At 37.2% G+C, this 18,459-nt stretch overlaps 1 protein-coding gene across 1 annotated transcript in view; it reads right to left on the reverse strand.

The window, feature by feature from the left end:
• LOC115424997 (potassium channel subfamily T member 2-like) overlaps positions 1–18,459 on the reverse strand; it is a 207,578-nt gene that overhangs the window by 43,029 nt on the left and 146,090 nt on the right. The window contains 2 exon segments of the mRNA XM_030142425.1: positions 10,177–10,233; positions 10,368–10,476. Coding sequence (XP_029998285.1) covers positions 10,177–10,233; positions 10,368–10,476 — 166 coding nt within the window.

The raw sequence follows: 18,459 nt of genomic DNA on the forward strand, positions 1-18,459 counted from the left end.
TAGATACTCATAAAAAATAATAAATTTTTAAAAATAAAAATAAAAAAAAAAAAGACTGTTTTTAAATGTGAAGAACTATTTTCTCATACGTTCAGAGAGTTTTTGCCGCTCCGACGAAGTTATGACCAACAGTAAATTTAAAAATAAAAAATAAAAAATAAAAAATAGGCAGATAGAGATAGAAGATGTTTGTTTTCTCATCTTCTCTCATCTTTACAGCAGTTACCAGAATAGAATAGAATAGAATAGAATAGAATAGAAAAAATAGAACAGAACAGAATAGAGTACAGTATAATAGAATAGAATAGAATAGAATAGAATAGAATAGAAAAAATAGAACTGAACAGAATAGAGTACAGTAGAATAGAATAGAATAGAATAGAATAGAATAGAATAGAATAGCGTAGAATAGAATAGAACAGAAAAGAGTAGAATAGAATAGAATAGAATAGAGTAGAATAGAATAGAATAGAATAGAATAGAATAGAATAGAATAGAATAGAATAGAATAGAGCAGAGCAGAGCAGAGCAGAGCAGAACAGAACAGAACAGAACAGAACAGAACAGAATAGAATAGAATAGAATAGAATAGAATAGAATAGAATAGAATAGAATAGAATAGAATAGGCAATGTACTATGTAACAGTGTGAACATGTATATTTCCTTATTGATGATATCGTATTATTTGTCACTGATAGTTTCATTACTTTTGTTGTTATTGGCAGGAGTTGGTTTTGATGGATATGTTTGTATATAATGGATGATATTCACATACACATACACACACACATATACATATACACACACATATACACACACATACACATACACATATACACACATACACACACATACACATATACATATACACACACATACACATACACACACACATATACACACATATACACACACATACACATTCACAGTATCCTGTTGATGTGTGTGAGTTGCAGGTCTCACTTAAATGTTAAACACAAAGATCCTCCACACAGACTTTGCTTCACTTCCCATTTTATTGATAGACTATTGATATTTCAGCTCCTCTGGGACTTCATACTTTTGATTAATCTTGACAAAGGCTAAGAGGGCTGAAAGGTTTTCTGTGATCAATAAAATGTGAGTTGGACCCAGAGGAGTGTGTGGGCTTTAGATTTAGGGTGGTGGACACACACTCTTATCTCTGTTCCTTACCATCTTTAATATAACTTTCTCCTCATTGTAAATGTCCCCGATGCAGGAATAATACCAGATTCTTTTCTCTTATCTTACCCTAACCCTGTCTATCTTCCATGATAAATACATAGTGAATCTTTTTTTTTAACCTCATCTTGACAGACTTTCCTTTTTTAATTAAACCAAATCCTGGAGTCTTTCCTTAAACTTCACCACCCAAGTGGAAGCTTTGATTTCAGCCTCATTATATTCACAAAGTGTCGGAAAAGTTCGGTGGTTAAAACACTGTAACACTGATACATGCATAAAAAGAGATTTTTTTTTTAGTGTGTCACAAATGTTATGATACATCTAATAGCTAAATTTAACTTCAACAAAAATGAGCTTGAATTAATCAGTGGTTAGTGTTTTAGTTATATTATGTTGCTTTTCACATAAGTGTTGACATAAGCAGCAAACAAAATATAAGCTGTACCAAGCAGTGTTTCTGATTATTTTTATTCAACACTCTGTGGGGCTCCTCCCAAACTTAACAAGGAATTTCAATTTTTTTTTTTGCTCCATGTTTGTTATCACTGTGCTACACAAAAGTTGCATGACAAGGCCTAACAGGACTATGTTACACAAAAGCCTGAAACAGACTGAAACGGAGTGAGATAAGGTAATAATATTATAGCAGACTTTAGCAGGCTGTTCTACTTTTTTTTTCTTATAGTGGATACTTTTTGGGCTGTTGTCCTTTTATCTTACACTGGATAATTTTTTTTGGTATGTTCTCTTTTTCCCTTATAGTGAATTTTTTTTGGTATGTTCTCTTTTTTTCTTATCGTGGATAATTTTTTTGGTCTGTTCTGTTTTTTTCTTAAAGTGGATAATTTTTTTTTGGTATGTTCTCTTTTTTTCCTTATAGTGGATAATTTTGTTTTTTTTTTTTTGGTCTGTTCTCTTTTTTTTTCTTAAAGTGGATAATTTTTTTGGTCTGTTCTCTTTTTTCTTAAGTGGATATTTTTTTGGTCTGTTCTCTTTTTTCTTATAGTGGATAATTTTTTTGGTCTGTTCTCTTTTTTTCTTATAGTGGATAATTTTTTTGGTCTGTTCTCTTTTTTTTCTTAAAGCGGATAATTTTTTTTTGGTATGTTCTCTTTTTTTTCTTATAGTGGATAATTTTTTTGGTCTGTTCTCTTTTTTTTCTTATAGTGGATAATTTTTTTGGTCTGTTCTCTTTTTTTTCTTAAAGTGGATAATTTTTTTGGTATGTTCTCTTTTTTTTCTTATAGTGGATAATTTTTTTGGTCTGTTCTCTTTTTTTCTTAAAGTGGATAATTTTTTTGGTCTGTTCTCTTTTTTTCTTATAGTGGATAATTTTTTTGGTATGTTCTCTTTTTCCCTTATAATGAATAATTTTTTTTGGTATGTTCTCTTTTTTTCTTATAGTGGATAATTTTTTTGGTCCGTTCTCTTTTTTTTCTTAAAGTGGATAATTTTTTTGGTCTGTTCTCTTTTTTTCTCATAGTGGATAATTTTTTTGGTCTGTTCTCTTTTTTTCTTATAGTGGATAATTTTTTTGGTCTGTTCTGTTTTTTTCTTAAAGTGGATAATTTTTTTTAGTATGTTCTCTTTTTTTCCTTATAGTGGATAATTTTGTTTTTTTTTTTGGTCTGTTCTCTTTTTTTTTCTTAAAGTGGATAATTTTTTTGGTCTGTTCTCTTTTTTCTTAAGTGGATATTTTTTTGGTCTGTTCTCTTTTTTCTTATAGTGGATAATTTTTTTGGTCTGTTCTCTTTTTTTCTTATAGTGGATAATTTTTTTGGTCTGTTCTCTTTTTTTTCTTAAAGCGGATAATTTTTTTTTGGTATGTTCTCTTTTTTTTCTTATAGTGGATAATTTTTTTGGTCTGTTCTCTTTTTTTTTCTTATAGTGGATAATTTTTTTGGTCTGTTCTCTTTTTTTTCTTAAAGTGGATAATTTTTTTGGTATGTTCTCTTTTTTTTCTTATAGTGGATAATTTTTTTGGTCTGTTCTCTTTTTTTCTTAAAGTGGATAATTTTTTTGGTCTGTTCTCTTTTTTTCTTATAGTGGATAATTTTTTTGGTATGTTCTCTTTTTCCCTTATAATGAATAATTTTTTTTGGTATGTTCTCTTTTTTTCTTATAGTGGATAATTTTTTTGGTCCGTTCTCTTTTTTTTCTTAAAGTGGATAATTTTTTTGGTCTGTTCTCTTTTTTTCTCATAGTGGATAATTTTTTTGGTCTGTTCTCTTTTTTTCTCATAGTGGATAATTTTTTTGGTCTGTTCTCTTTTTTTCTCATAGTGGATAATTTTTTTGGTCTGTTCTCTTTTTTTCCTTATAGTGGATAATTTTTTTGGTCTGTTCTCTTTTTTTTCTTAGAGTGAATAATTTTTGGGCTGTTGTCTTTTTCTTCTTATAGTGGATAATTTTTTTGGTATGTTCTCTTTTTTTCTTATAGTGGATAATATTTTGAGCTGTTGTCTTTTTTTTCTGAGAATGGATAATATTTTGAGCTGTTGTCTTTTTTTTCTTCTTGTAGTGGATAATTTTTTGGGCTGTTGCACCTCTGGGCCACCGCACAAAACAGCTTTAATGGAGGATTAATCACCACAGAGGTATATGTCGTTTGGCAATAACAGACGAATATGTCGACTCAATTTAACAAAACAAACAGCGCAAATTTACAGTGTCATATGATCGTATAAAGTGTCTATGCCCCCTATGAGACGTATATCCAAAAATAAGCAATTAAGCATAAACACTAGATAAACACAGTGGGTATAATTTTATTTTTTAATCATTTTTAATCCCCTTTGGCAGAGAAAAAAAAAGACGAATGGCAAAGAATGGGACGGACAATGTCCAGATGGAGACAAACCAGTGAAGAAGAGACATAACAACAGAAATAAAGTAATGAAGGCAAACAGGAAATGAGAGAGAGAGAGAGAGAGAGAGAGAGAGAGAGAGAGAGAGAGAGCAAGTTGTGGAAAGCAGATATTATTCATTATGAACTTTGCTTTTAATGCACTTGAGTGGAATTATTGATGATTTTTAATATAGCATCACCGTTTACAACTGAAAGGGCTCAGACATTAACACAGATCACATGAGTCCATGTTTTATTCATTGAATTTCACCCTAGACAAACATAACAGGATGAAAATGACAGAAAAGATGTGACACAAATAAACAAACAAAGCAAAAAGGGAGATTGAACCGTAGAGAAAAGACAGCGAAATGTTGATAATGTTTAGTTTTTGTTGCTGTCACCAAAAACTGATTTGCATAAAACAGCGATGTTATTTATATTATGTAAGTGCAGATGTATGAATACTTTAAGAAGCAAATAAAGGCTGTAATGAATGCTTTATTTTTTATAGATTTGTCTTTTTTGTTTTGTTTTTTGTTTGTTTTTTTTATTCTGATGAAATTATTACCACTTTGAAGCCATCAGAATCACAGTTATTCTTATTTTGAACATTTCTAAGTCATGGTTTACACAGTGTTTTTTTATGATTATAGTTCTCTGTGCTACTGTGTATTTGTGATTATGTTGTTTTTTGGTTCTGTTGTTTATGGAGAACAATCTCTCCACAAAACCAGCTTCACTATCCAACAGTTTTATTGTTAGTGCTTTTATTTTTGGCCTCACTTTAGTCACTGCTTTTTATATTTTTTCCTTTTTTTCCCCCCACAATTCTTTCAACACAAATGCTTATCATTTCATTTTTATCATAGTGTGACCTATTTCTTGCCACATAAAAAACTTAGTAACCTTACTTTAGAAAAAAAAACAAAACAAAACTCTTTAACCCTTTAACCCCTGATGTGTCTGTGGTGATCATTCGTAATGTATGATTTATTTTAAATATTCATAAAAATCAAACTGTTTGCTCTATAGTTAAAATTTGTAAACGTGCTGATAGAATAGACCTAGTTCTTTCCATAGACTTCTGAGCATGCTCAGTGCATGCCCCTGCTACCTGTTGAATGGGGGGGGGGGGGTAAAACACACAGCAGTGAGTGAGACTGACTTACTACAAAAAATTGACAGTTTTTTGTTTTTTTTTTTTTTTAAACTGCATTTTCCTTGTGTTTTTGTGTTTTTACTGTTGTTTCTAGTGTTATGGTGATTTTCCTTTTTTTTTTTTTTTTTTAAATCTATTTATTTATTTATTTATTTATTTATAATATGATTATTATTATTATCATCATCATCATCATCATCATCATTATTATTATTATTATTATTATTATTATTATTATTATTATTATTATTATTATCATCATCATCATCATCATCATCATCATCATTATTATTATTTTTATTTTATTTTATTTATTTTCTTACTGTGTCTTTACTGAGTTTTGACTGTGTAACTGTCTTCTGACTGTCTTCTAGTGTTCAACCAGATGCCAAAAACAAAAACTACTGAGCCAAAATTCAAATATTTATTGTTGTTGAATGTGTTTCAGTTCACAGTTCATGTTCAACATCCTAAATCTCTTTTTTGATGTACATTCTGAGTGCCTTATTTAGTAAAAAACCTATCAAAATTCAATTCCTCTCTTTGTTTTTTTCTGTTATTCCACCTGTTTTGACCCTAAAACTGAGTCCTATCTCCTGTTTCTGGTTCTACGTACCATTCTGGTCTGCACTTATATTTTTAATATTTAGCCAACTTAGTTTGTGCAGTGCTATTCACCCGATGTCCCCTTTCCCCACTCCCCTCCGGGGGAGTGGCTACTTTTTCAGTTGTAACCACTTGGGAGCCAATGATGGCAGGATCTGCGCTGACCCATCTGTGTCCTGCCCTGTCCTGTGTCCTGACCCCCTCCCCCACCTGTCTGGATGGACGTCCTCGGCCTCACCACTGTGGATGGGCCTCCTCGCCCCTGCCTGTCTCATCCAGCGGGATGGACCCCCCATGTGTCCACCCTACTGCATCCTTGTAGACTAGAACTACATCTGCAAATGGACGTCCATCAGTCCTGGTGCATCTATAGCCTGTCCGTCCATGGGAGTGGATCTCTCCTTCACTGTGGTTCTCCCCGAGGTTTCTCCCTTTTCCCACTGGGTTTTGAGTTTTTCCTTGCCGAGAAGGAGGGTCTAAGGACGGGGGATGCCCTGGACACTACTCATTTTCTTGCTGTTCATTTGACTGTTGTTTACTCTAACTGACTCTGTAAAGCCCTTTGAGATAACCTTGTTGTGATATTGGGCTATACAAATAAAGTTGAATTGAATTGAATTGAAATTAAAAAACACAGTAAAATAAAACTGCCGAAGAAAAGGAACACAAACACATACTCACAGCAGCTTTTATGAACCTGAAACAGATACAAATTGAAATGTCTCTGGGGTTAAAGGGTTAAATGGGTAATGATGTTCCAAAATATCCACAAAAGGGAATGCTGCCGAACCAGAATGCACCTACGCCAACAAAAATTACCGAAAAATTAACGCTAAATCTCTAATTGAAAACATCTGTAGTGTGGTACCATCTGGAGGACTGTTTATTCTTTTAGTCATTTTTATAGATTTTCTAAAATGATTCTATTATTGTTTTATGCACAAAAGCACATACTCACAGCAGCTTTTATGACACTGAAACAGACACAAATTCACAGCCGCAACTAGGAATGGGAATCGATAAGAATTTAATGATTCTGATTCCATTATCATTTTTGCTTATCGATGCGATTCATTATTGATTCTCTTATCGATTATCATTGGGTGAGGGAATAAAGAGTACAAACGGGTGTGTTTGCATTAACTGTTTTTTATATTTTCATCTCTGCACAGAAAATATAACATATACAGTATGTACAAATGATAATAACAGATGATGCTGGGCCCGGTTTGGGGGGGAGAGGTACAGTGAAAATGAAACTAAAGGCGCTTTACTACAGGGGTTGGACAAAATAATGGAAACACCTTCACCTCAAGATGATAATGCCCCAATCCATACAGCTAGAATTGTTAAAGAATGGCATGAGGAACATTCTAATGAAATTGAACATCTCGTATGGCCGGCACAGTCCCCAGACCTCAACATTATTGAGCATTTATGGTCAGTTTTAGAGATTCAAGTAAGACGTCGATTTCCACCGCCATCGTCTCTAAAAGAGTTGGAGGGTATTCTGACTGAAGAATGGCTTAAAATTCCTTTGGAAACAATTCACAAGTTGTATGAATCAATACCTCGGAGAATTGAGGCTGTAATTGCCGCAAAAGGCGGACCTACATCATATTAAATTATATTTTGTTGATTTTTTAAGGTGTTTCCATTATTTTGTCCAACCCCTGTAATTCCTCTATTGCCACATGTGGAACCAGTTCAACTCGGCTCATCTCCCATTGTTGTGCACCTCGTTTCCTTTTCCCTACCTTCGGAAACTTGTATTTGAGGGGGTACGACATTTGTTGCCCGCAGCAGAACCAGAACTGGGCCCGTTGTTCACTCTGCTGCTACATTCACAAGCGTCGCTAAGAGGCGAATCAAATATGTGACATTCCTGTAAATCAGTGTTTCTCAAAGTGTGGGGCGGGCCCCCCAGGGGAGGCGCAAAGGTGTGCCGGGGGGGGCATGGGATCTCTCCTGGGTGGTTGTTTTTTTTTTCTTCTCCTTCAGGTTAGAACATGTAGCAGGTGGAACTAATATTTTAGTGTTGGAGCACCCTGGACTCATTTTAGGGACGTCCACCAAACCAGTCTACTGCCATGGTGATCTGTCACTAGACTAGACAAAGAGTTTAGGTTTGGACAATGGACAAGGACTGAACTGGAAAAGAAAAATGTGGAATGTTTCTGTTTTTGCACCGTTTGTACAGTTTGCACTTTAATGTTCTGAGATGTGCAATGGAAACAGGCTCATTGCAGCCACTGATATTGTTAAAATTTTCATCTTATGTTTATGCATTTGGCAGATTTGGCAAATTTTGCCAAAATTTGTTTGTTGTTCTAAAAAAAGTAACTTTATTGTCATAGTTGTAAGATAATTGCGCATTTCCAACTTTTATTTGGAAGAATATGGTCTCGGAGCAGTCTGGTTGAGTTTATCTTTATTGTTCAAGTAAAAATCTAAGTTATTTTTAATTTGAACAACAAATTATTCAAGGAAAAGCAAAAAGTATTGTTACAATATTGACGTTCCTTTCAATAAAAGTTATAATTGCACCACTGTTACAATGTTGCTGAGGTTGGGGGGGGGCTGGAGATTTTTCATCCTCCAAAGGGGGGCCCGACAGAAAAAGGTTGAGAACCGCTGCTGTAAATGAATCAAATCAAATAAAAGTTTATTTCTATAGCACTTTACAACAACATAACGAAGCCCAAAGTGCTTTACATCTAAAAGCAGGATTAAATTATAAGATAAAAAAAAAACAGGTATCCCGGAAATCCCATACTGTGGACAAATATTTGATCATACTAGAGGGATTCCACCCTTTTGAAGAAATGGAAGCTTCGACAGTGTTACAAGTGGACCTGGTGTCGTCTTTTTAGACCATTCCTGCCTCAACGCCAGGTTGGCTACATTCTGACCAAAGCAATGCAGCGTATGTGTGACGTCATCACGCATGTGCAATGAAAAAAAAAAAGATAATTTATAAAAAAGATATAAAGAATTGATTCTTGAGAGGTACAGTATTTAACAATGACAATGAGGGCTGTTGTACTGATAAATCTGCTGTAATTATTGAACAAAATGGTTGAATTGTTGAGTCTGTTTGTATGACTGTACTGACATGAACAAATTTGTTGTGAATAATTCAGTTACTGCATTATGGATTGCTGTGGTTCGATGCTAAAATTAGGAAAATAGTATTGTTTGATTGTTGTATTAAGTTAATGATAAAGGTGTAAAAGCACTGAGGGGTAGGATTAAATAAGTTTATACTTTGTCCTACTCCTTTTCGACCATGCAATATTCAGACTTGTATGTGCTTAAAGATAGATTCTGTCCATTTAAATGTTATTATTATTATTATTATTATTATTATTATTATTATTATTATTATTATTATTTTGTCTTAATTTGCTTTATTTTGTTTTATTTTGTTTCTTTGCATGTTTGAAATAAATAAATGAATAACTAAATAAATAAATAAGGTGGAATCGATGAGCCGAATCATTAAGCAGGAAGGCAAAACATTCCAAGGAATCGAACTACTGGGATCCGGTTCTCAAAAAGAACTGGTTCTCGATTCCCATCCCTAACAGCAACGTTTACCTGGAATAATGTCTCAGAGCCAAGGTTATTATCGTTAATGAAAACTAACGAAATGACGAAAACTAGAATTGCAAAAACGTTTTCGTTAACTGAAATGAAATAAAAACTATAATTAAAAGAAAAAAAAAAAAAGATAACTAACTGAAACTGTATTGTGTGCTTATAAAACTAACTATAACGTATAAAAATTCTGGATAAAATTCCCTTCGTTTTCGTCTTTTGTCAATGTCGGATTTATACGAAATCGATTTATTTCCCTCAAACAATTTTAGCTGCTGGCACCATATGATATTTAACGGTCCGTCACTTCTCATCACTTGTGGTTTACAGTCATCTTCTGGTCCCCACTCTACCTGGAAACATAGAGACTAAAGCTGGGCGAAAGCAGCAGAGTCCTGTCTGGGATTTATTTGAATACGACAGAGAAGAAGATAAAAATATAAAAAAAATTAAAACTAAGCATTTAGAAAATAACAAAAACCAATAAAAACTAGCAAACCTGCTCTAAAAACGAATTAAAACTAACCGAATTAGAGAGAAAAAAAAAAAGTCAAAACTAAATAAAACTAAAATATAATGAAAAATCCAAAACTATTATAACCTTGCTCAGGGGTTAAAGGGTTAAATCAAGTTTTAAAGTGTCAGAGATGATACTTGGTGCACATAACGGATGCAGAAAGGCCATCAATGCGTAAACTCAGAGGTGGATTTGGGTGAGTGTGTTTCCTCTAAAAACAGATCACATGTATTGTACCTGTTGAGGGCTTGAAAGGCTCCGACACGTTGCTTGAAGGCTTCTTGCGGAGCCGTTCTGAAAAAAATACACAAGTTGATTGGCAGTGAGGAGAAAGAAAAAAAAGGAACATTTGCTCCATATCTGACTGAGAGTGTGAACATCTGAATAAAAAATAAGAGACAAGACAGGACGAAAGCGAGTGAACTCACTGTCCTCTGGAGGAGTGGATCAATAGAGTGATGAGAGTGGAGGTACCGGGGCACACGCAGTTTAAAGCCAGCATGGCGTACTTAAACTCTTCTTCACACACCACATGATCTGCAGACGTAGGAAACAAGAGGGATAAAGTGACCCGGATCACACATGCCCTGGCACAACACGAACATTCGCCCTTTTATTCCATTGAAGTTTCAGCTCTGAAGTGAATGTGCTGCAGTGAATACCAATGTGATGCTATATATGTGTGTGTGTGTGTGTGTTTATGTGACACAGAAAGTTATATAACCTGCATCAGGAGGTCAAGGTTTAACATAAAGCAAGTCACAAAAATTATAAAAGAATCACACTTCCCCTTTTGTTGCGTCGCCATGGAGATATTGAAGCGCGAGGAATGCAGTTTTGTCAACACAGGTTAAGAGACACACAACTGTTAACACCCGATGAAATGACATGTTATTCTACCGTCAGGAACAGATAGAACTGGAAAAGCACTTGGAGAGCGCAGACCTCCACCACCAAGGCAGATCAGTGGGCCACTGTGCCCCCCACCACCACCACCACCAAAATGTAATCATTTTGTAATATTTAATTTGAATATTATTTTATTTCCAAATCATTAATTTTTGTTTATTATTTTGAAATTTGTTTATGTTGTAATTTACATATTATTTCATTAATTATTTATTCAATTTATATTATATATTCTTTTATTATGTTTCTTCTTGCCTTTCTTAATATTTTGGTTCCTGCCTATTGTTTGTGGTACGACCTGTTTTGGCGTGACACGAGAGTTATGTCCGTGGTGGAGCATGAGCAGTGTATGTTGTCGTGAGCTGCTGACAATAAAGCTGAAATAATAAAGGCTGAAACTGTCCTGCCGTTTGGTGATTATTAGCACGGAAGATAGCAAAACATATCAACACCAAGAATACCATTGTAACGCACCTTACCCACAGCCCCGGTGAGACAAACAATATTTCAGGGTTACAATTTGTTACTTGTGCCAGTTTGAACATTTCCTGAAATTTTCATCCAAATCCGTCCATAACTTTTTGAGTTATCTTGCACATGGACAGACAAACAAACAAACAAACAAACCAGTGTCGGCAAAAACATGACCTCCTTGGCAGAGGTAACAAGGATGTCAAACATGAGGCCTCGCCAAAGGTTCCAATCCAGCCCACGGGATGAAAGCGTAAAAATTAAACTGAAGATATTAACAGTAAAGGCTGTCAAAATGATTTTAGTTCAGGTTCCACATACAGACCAATGGGATCTCAAGTAAAACAAACAACAAACCCCACCCCTCGCACGTATTGTAGCTTATTTTGGCATCGATCCAGCTGATGTCATCATGTCTATGCATGTGCTGATGTCAGCATATTAACTGCCTCTATGTATGTGCCAAGTTTGAAGTACATTGAAACAAAATTGGCATTTTCATAGACATGTGAAATTTCGCCCATTGTAAGTAAATGGAAGGGAAAAAATTTTTTAAACAATTCATTAAAAAATTTGAACTTTAACCTACTTTTCTCAAAATGTAATCACATCTATTCTGGGTCACTGGCAATCTATAAACCCAATTTGGTCTGAATTCAACCAATACTTTTGCTGCTACAGACATGTGAATTTTTCACCCATTATAAGTAAATGGGGGACATTTTTTTTGAAAAATTTATAAAAAATTTAAACTTCAACCTATTTTTCCCAAAATGTATTGACATGTATTCTAGGGCACTGGCAATTGAGAAACCCAATTTGGTATGAATTCAGCCTACAGTTTTGCTGCTACAGACATTTGAAATTTTGCCCAATTTAAGTAAATGGGAGAAAAAAATAGAAAAATTCATAAAAAATTTGAACTTTGACCTACTGTTTCCAAAATGTAATCAGATCTATTCTGTGTCACTGGCAATCTATAAACCCAACTTGGTATGAATTTAACCAATAGTTTTGCGGCTACAGACATGTGAAATTTTGCCCATTTTAAGTAAACGGGGGAAAAAAAAAAAAAAAAGATTTTAAAAACACATAAAAAATTTGAACTTTGACCTTCTGTTCCCAAAATGTAATGAGATCTATTCTGGGTCACTGGCAATCTATAAACCCAATTTGGTATGAATTCAACCAATAGGTTTGCTGCTACAGTGTAAACAAACAAACTAACAAACAAACAAACAAACCAAACCAAACCAAACCAAAAACACTATCCCTTGCCTCCTGTTCGGTGGGCGGGGTAATAAAAGTAAACAGTATGTTTTTTCAGTCATGTATTTTCAAATGTAAATTTCATCCATCCATCCTTCAAACATGCACGTTTTTCTACGACTCTATTGTTAAAGTCAGGCATGTCCCTGACGAGTGTCTTTTCCACTGATAGTATGGACAGTGCATTCAGACCAGGGTGAAGGTAGTGCAGTAGATCACATGGCATTAAAAAGTAGAAAATCAACGTAAAGGTTAAAGCATATCACTGATACCAGTCGTACCAGGAATTGTACTTATGGACCTTTTAGCTGATTCCATTTCTGAGGAAGGTCTTGATTTTTTTCAGGATGTGACATTTACTCCAGTGGGTGGTACATGGGGGCCCAGAGGCTCTTATATATCTCTTGTACTGGAGGGGTCTTGATCATATGCATTTATTTTCCTTGAATGATAATCTTATATCCTGAGTCAAGTGACTTTTGGGCAAAAATAACACACATATAAAAATTCATGCAGGACATGAGATTAAAACAAGTACATGTATGTTTTCTGATCATATTTAGGCTGAAATAATGATTATTTTCAATGTCAAATATTCTATTGATTATTTCTTTGTAGATATAAATTCACATAAGTTGCTGGGAAGGGGGGGTGGGGGTGGTACAGGTGAAATAATGATTAAACTTGTTTTGCCCAGAAACCAAATACCTTCAAAAGCCATCACATATGACATCAGACGTCCGATCATTCAGTGCCGCTGCTTCGAACATTGGAGGCTGCGTCTGAAAAACAGCTGCCACTTAGAATGATCTGGCTTTCACTGGAACTAATTTCTACTGAAGGAACATTTCCTCTGAAAGCTGCTGACAGCTCTGCGGTTCATTTAATATGGCATGATTCCACTTCCCAGACCAGGGGTGTCAAACATACGACCCGTGGGCCAAAACCAGCCCACCATGGATTTCAATCTGGTCCGTGGGATGAACTTCCAGAGTGTAAAGTTTACACTGAAAACATTAGTAGTCAGTGGTGTCAAACTCATTTTAGTGCGTCAGACCCAGTGGTGTAGTCCAGATATATGAAGTACACCGACTGATTTTTCTGTCAGTATTGCGTATACTCACTTCTAAATCCCTCCTGATGCGTAACATTCAGTAGTATACCTGAGCCAAATTGACCATTTTTGCCCCTTGGATGGTGAAGCCATGACCCGCCCTACTCTGCTTCTAATTGGCTAGTACTCGCTGCCTTCACTGATCAGATTGGTTAACTTTAAGCATGAGGACTGATGAGCCAATCAGAGGCAGATTAGGGCGGGTCATGCAGGCGAAAATACTGCAAACTAGCACTGATCACCTCTACAGCTGGTTTGAATTTTTGTCCATCCATCCATCCATAAGTTCAACCATCTATCCATCCGTCCGTCCATCCATCCATCCATCCATCCATCTGTCCGTCCATCCGTCCGTCCGTCAGTCCGTCCATCCATCCATCCATCCATCCTTCCATCCATCCATCTGTCCATCCATCCGTCCATCCATCCATCCGTCCGTCCGTCCGTCCATCCATCCATCCATCTGTCCGTCCGTCCATCCATCTATCCATCTGCCTCTCCATCCATCCATCTGCCTCTCCATCCATCCATCCATCCATCCATCAGTCCGTCCATCTGTCCATCCATCCATCCATCTGTCCGTCTGTCCATCCATCCATCCATCCATCTGTCTGTCCGTCCGTCCGTCCATCCATCCATCCATCTGCTTCTCCATCCATCCATCCATCCATCTGTCCATCCGTCTATCCATCCATCCATCCATCCATCCATCTGCTTCTCCATCCATCCATCCGTCTGTCCATCCGTCCGTCCATCCATCTGTCCGTCCATCCATCCATCCATCCATCCATCTGCTTCTCCAACCATCCATCCGTCTGTCCGTCCGTCCATCCACCCACCCATCCATCCATCCATCCATCCATCCATCCATCCATCCACCCGTCTGTCCATCCATCCATCCATCCATCCATCCATCCATCCATCCATCCATCCATCCATCCATCTTGCTAAAACAACAACAACAACAACAAAATTTTTTTAAATGCACAGATCAGTCTGAAAGCAAAGCAGGTTACACAACAACACAGTTGGTCAGTTTTATCCAAAAACCTTCCATTGCCCTAGTTTTTTTTTTTTTTCGTTTTGTTTTGGTTTTGCCTGGGGGGGTTGTAAGACCTAACAACAGCCCAGTGATTCAGTGTCAGTCTTCCTGAATCACCTCTCACTCACATTAATCAAACACTTACCACAGCCCTGCCTGTGAGCCAACAAACCCCACTGAACAAACACAGATGACACTCCTCTCCTTTTACCTGTTGCCTCACGACTCGCCATCGAAAGGAAAAACCAATAGAGCGATTAATGTTTGAAGTAAGCCAATCAGTGAATCAGACACAGAGAGAATCCATTTCCCCTGCTGTGTAATTGTCGATTGCATTATCTTCAGAAATGAGTGGATTATTAGAGCTGCCTTGTTTACCCACAACTTGGCCCCGAAAGCAAAACATACTGTATTAGGAAATAATTGGAAATAAACGTCACAGCCTGACATGAGGCATCAATCAGCTGTCTGTGATGTAAAAAAAAAAAAAAAAAAAACAGGGTTTAATAATAAATTAGCAGCACTGTGTGGGATCGCAGCCAAGGAGATGACGGACACAATTAAAACAATGCATTGTGGGTCTTGTGTGATAACAGTAGCGGTGTTCTTTAAGCTCAGGACGCCACATCATGATGCAGCTCACATATAAACACACACACACATGCACCAGCCTTTTGAAATCCAGCCTATTCTTTCAAAGTGGAAGCTTTTAAAGAGCAATGGGAAGCTGATGCCTGTGGAGAAAAAGATGAAAACATTGATGTATCTATGCAGCACTAGCATTCGTTACTGTCTCACACACACACATGCTCTGTCTCACTTCTACATTACAACACACACATCCTGAACTCATCCAGCACCGAAGTCACACACCAAATTGAGCCTTTTTTTTCACCCCACACATCCAATTTCCAGTGTCCTTCTTGCACCTCTCTTCCCCACTGTGATCCCTCCACTTCCCATCTTCCTCTCTGCTTACCCTTCACTGCAGCCCTCCATCCTGCCCCCTATCCTTCAGGTGCCTGATCCCAGACCAGACGAGAAACCAATTACCGACTAAGACACACCGCGTGCACGCTCACAAACACACTCGTTTTTTTTTTTTTTTTTTGCCGCCTTTGCTTCAGAAGATTTGGGTTTTTTTTGTGTCGTCTCTTCAGGCTGTTTTCCATCAGGCCGGTATTAAAGTTGTAATGCTGCGTATATGTGTGATAGATGTGGTTACGTGGACCCACTGCCAGAGTGCAATAACATCCTGTCCACAGGTCCGCTGGTTGAGCTAATTAAATCAGTAGGCTGTTATTGTTTGTATGAGCGAGCTGCTATCTACACCGCATTGCAACAATGGGTAGAGCTCAGGGGGCCATTTCGCTCTGGCCGTTCAAAAAATAAACCAGGGAGATAATCAATCGACACTTTGTACCCAATTCTGTTGGTTACTCCGATCCCTAAGGGTTTCCTGCACCGGTCATCGTGCCAACAGATTTTTTTCTAATGAACACAGAGCTGTTATTAAGCTATTTCTGTGGATCAAATTAAATCTTGTCTCTGCTGCTCATTAATGCCTCCCACACTAGCACTTAGTGAGTATATTCCAAGTGGTGTCAAAACATGGGATCTGTACTTACAGTAAAGCCCGTGCGACTGTATACTCATTTACTCTCTGACTCTACTTATGGTGACTTTAAGGTTCAGGGAAATTTAAAGGCAGATAATGAAGTTTGTTCCAGCTCAAAATTTAACCCTTTATCGGGCAAGTGACTATTTTTGGTAAGTTCTGCACACGTTACAAGACAGTGACGTCAACAGTGAGGACAATAAGGCAACAGTCTCAGGTCTAAAGTGGTCTCCAGGGTCTGTAAGGTCCACCTCTGCATGAACAGTGAGTGTACCTGCTTTGTTATGCCACGTTTCCACTATGTGGTACCAGTTCAACTCGACTCGGCCTTTTTGCGTTTCCATTACAAAAAAGGACCTGGAATCTGGTACCCGGTACTACCTTTTTGGTATCACTTCCGTTGAGGTTCCAAGACTGGGGACCAGATACTAAAACGTGACGTATAAACACTGCAGACTACTGATTGGTCAGAGAGTCATCTCTGTGACCCGCCGTTGTACAAAAAACAGATGTGGAAGTTGACAGTAAATATAGCGGTAGGTTAATCCACATGATGACAGCCCGAAAACTACACCATGGTTGGTCGAGGAGATTTAGTCTTTGGTGGCCGATGTAAAAATTCAGACGAGACAACATGCAACAAGCGAGTTTTCAGCAACTCTCTGAGCAGACAACACAGAAATAACACGCCGCATCGCTATGACGTCCAGGTACTGTAAAGTGGGTAGTATCTTGTAATGGAAAAGGTCTCCAGGAATACTGAGCCGAGCCGAGTTGAGCTGGTTCCACGTAGTGGAAACGCAGCATTATGCCCTGTTTCCACTACGTGGTATCTGCTCGACTTGACTCAACTCGGCTCGGCCTGTTTTGTGTTTCCATTACGAAAAAGGACCTGGAATCTGGTACCCGGTACTACTTTTTTGGTATCACCTTCACCGAGGTTCCAGGACTGGGGACCAGATACTAAAACGCGACGTATAAACACTGCAGACCACTGATTGGTCAGAGAGTCGTCTCTGTGACCCGCCGTTTTACAAAAAATAGATGTGGAAGTTTACAGTAAATATAGCGGTAGGTTAATCCACATGATGACAGCCCGAAAGCTACACCATGGTCAGTCGAGAAGATTCAGTCTTTGATGGCCAACGTAAAAATTCAGACGAGACAACACGCAACAAGTGAGTTTTCAGCAACTCTCTGAGCAGACGACACGAAAATAACACGCCGCATCGCTATGACGTCCAGGTACTGTAAAGTGGGTAGTATCTTGTAATGGAAACGGTCTCCAGGAATACTGAGTCGAGCCAACCTGAGCCGAGTTGAGCTGGTTCCACGCAGTGGAAACTCAGCATTAGATACTATGGTACACAGGGTGTAATTTACTGGGGGGGTGGGGGGATCAGCCCACCATCTGGTTTTTACATCCCCACTTCTGCTTAATGAATTTCATCCTTGGGGGGGAAAACCAACCAATTGAAATAACAGGCAGGTTGTGACAGTTTTCTTTCACATACATCCTACTTTACTGGCACTATTGTTCACCTGACCCGAACTGTCAGCAGTCTCAAAATTCGTTAACATCCCCATGCACTGGCGTGCCGTAAAGGGGGGTTCGAAGTTATGAAAATTTCGTATTACTGTATAATAGAGGAATAGAATCCAAGAGCTGGACGATGAAAGTATGTAAAGGTTCACTTTTGTTTCACGCCAGCATTAGTTACAGTAGTTATGGACTGTAACCTCCCCCCAACACACACACACACACACTCTGACAAAGAAAGGACCCCCCCCTTTTTTTTTTCTCAAATCGCACCATGATGGTACTAATGTAAGGAATGATGTTCAAAGGGATAATGTGGATGTTGACAGGTGTCTGGATCAGCACTTATGTTGGTCTAATGTTCTAAAAGTGATGCTCTAATGTTCTAAAATGTGTTACATGTGTTTTTCTTGTATTTTTTTTTTTTTCATATACTTTTTGTATTTTTATTTTTTGTTTGCCACTTAGGGGTAAGGAACCAAATATGGCAACTTCACTGACCTTGATTTTCTACATAACAATAAAAGTTGGAAAAATTTCACTAAAATAATAAAGTC

The sequence above is a fragment of the Sphaeramia orbicularis genome, chromosome 8, assembly GCF_902148855.1.
Source record: "Sphaeramia orbicularis chromosome 8, fSphaOr1.1, whole genome shotgun sequence".
Lineage (NCBI taxonomy): Eukaryota > Metazoa > Chordata > Actinopteri > Kurtiformes > Apogonidae > Sphaeramia > Sphaeramia orbicularis.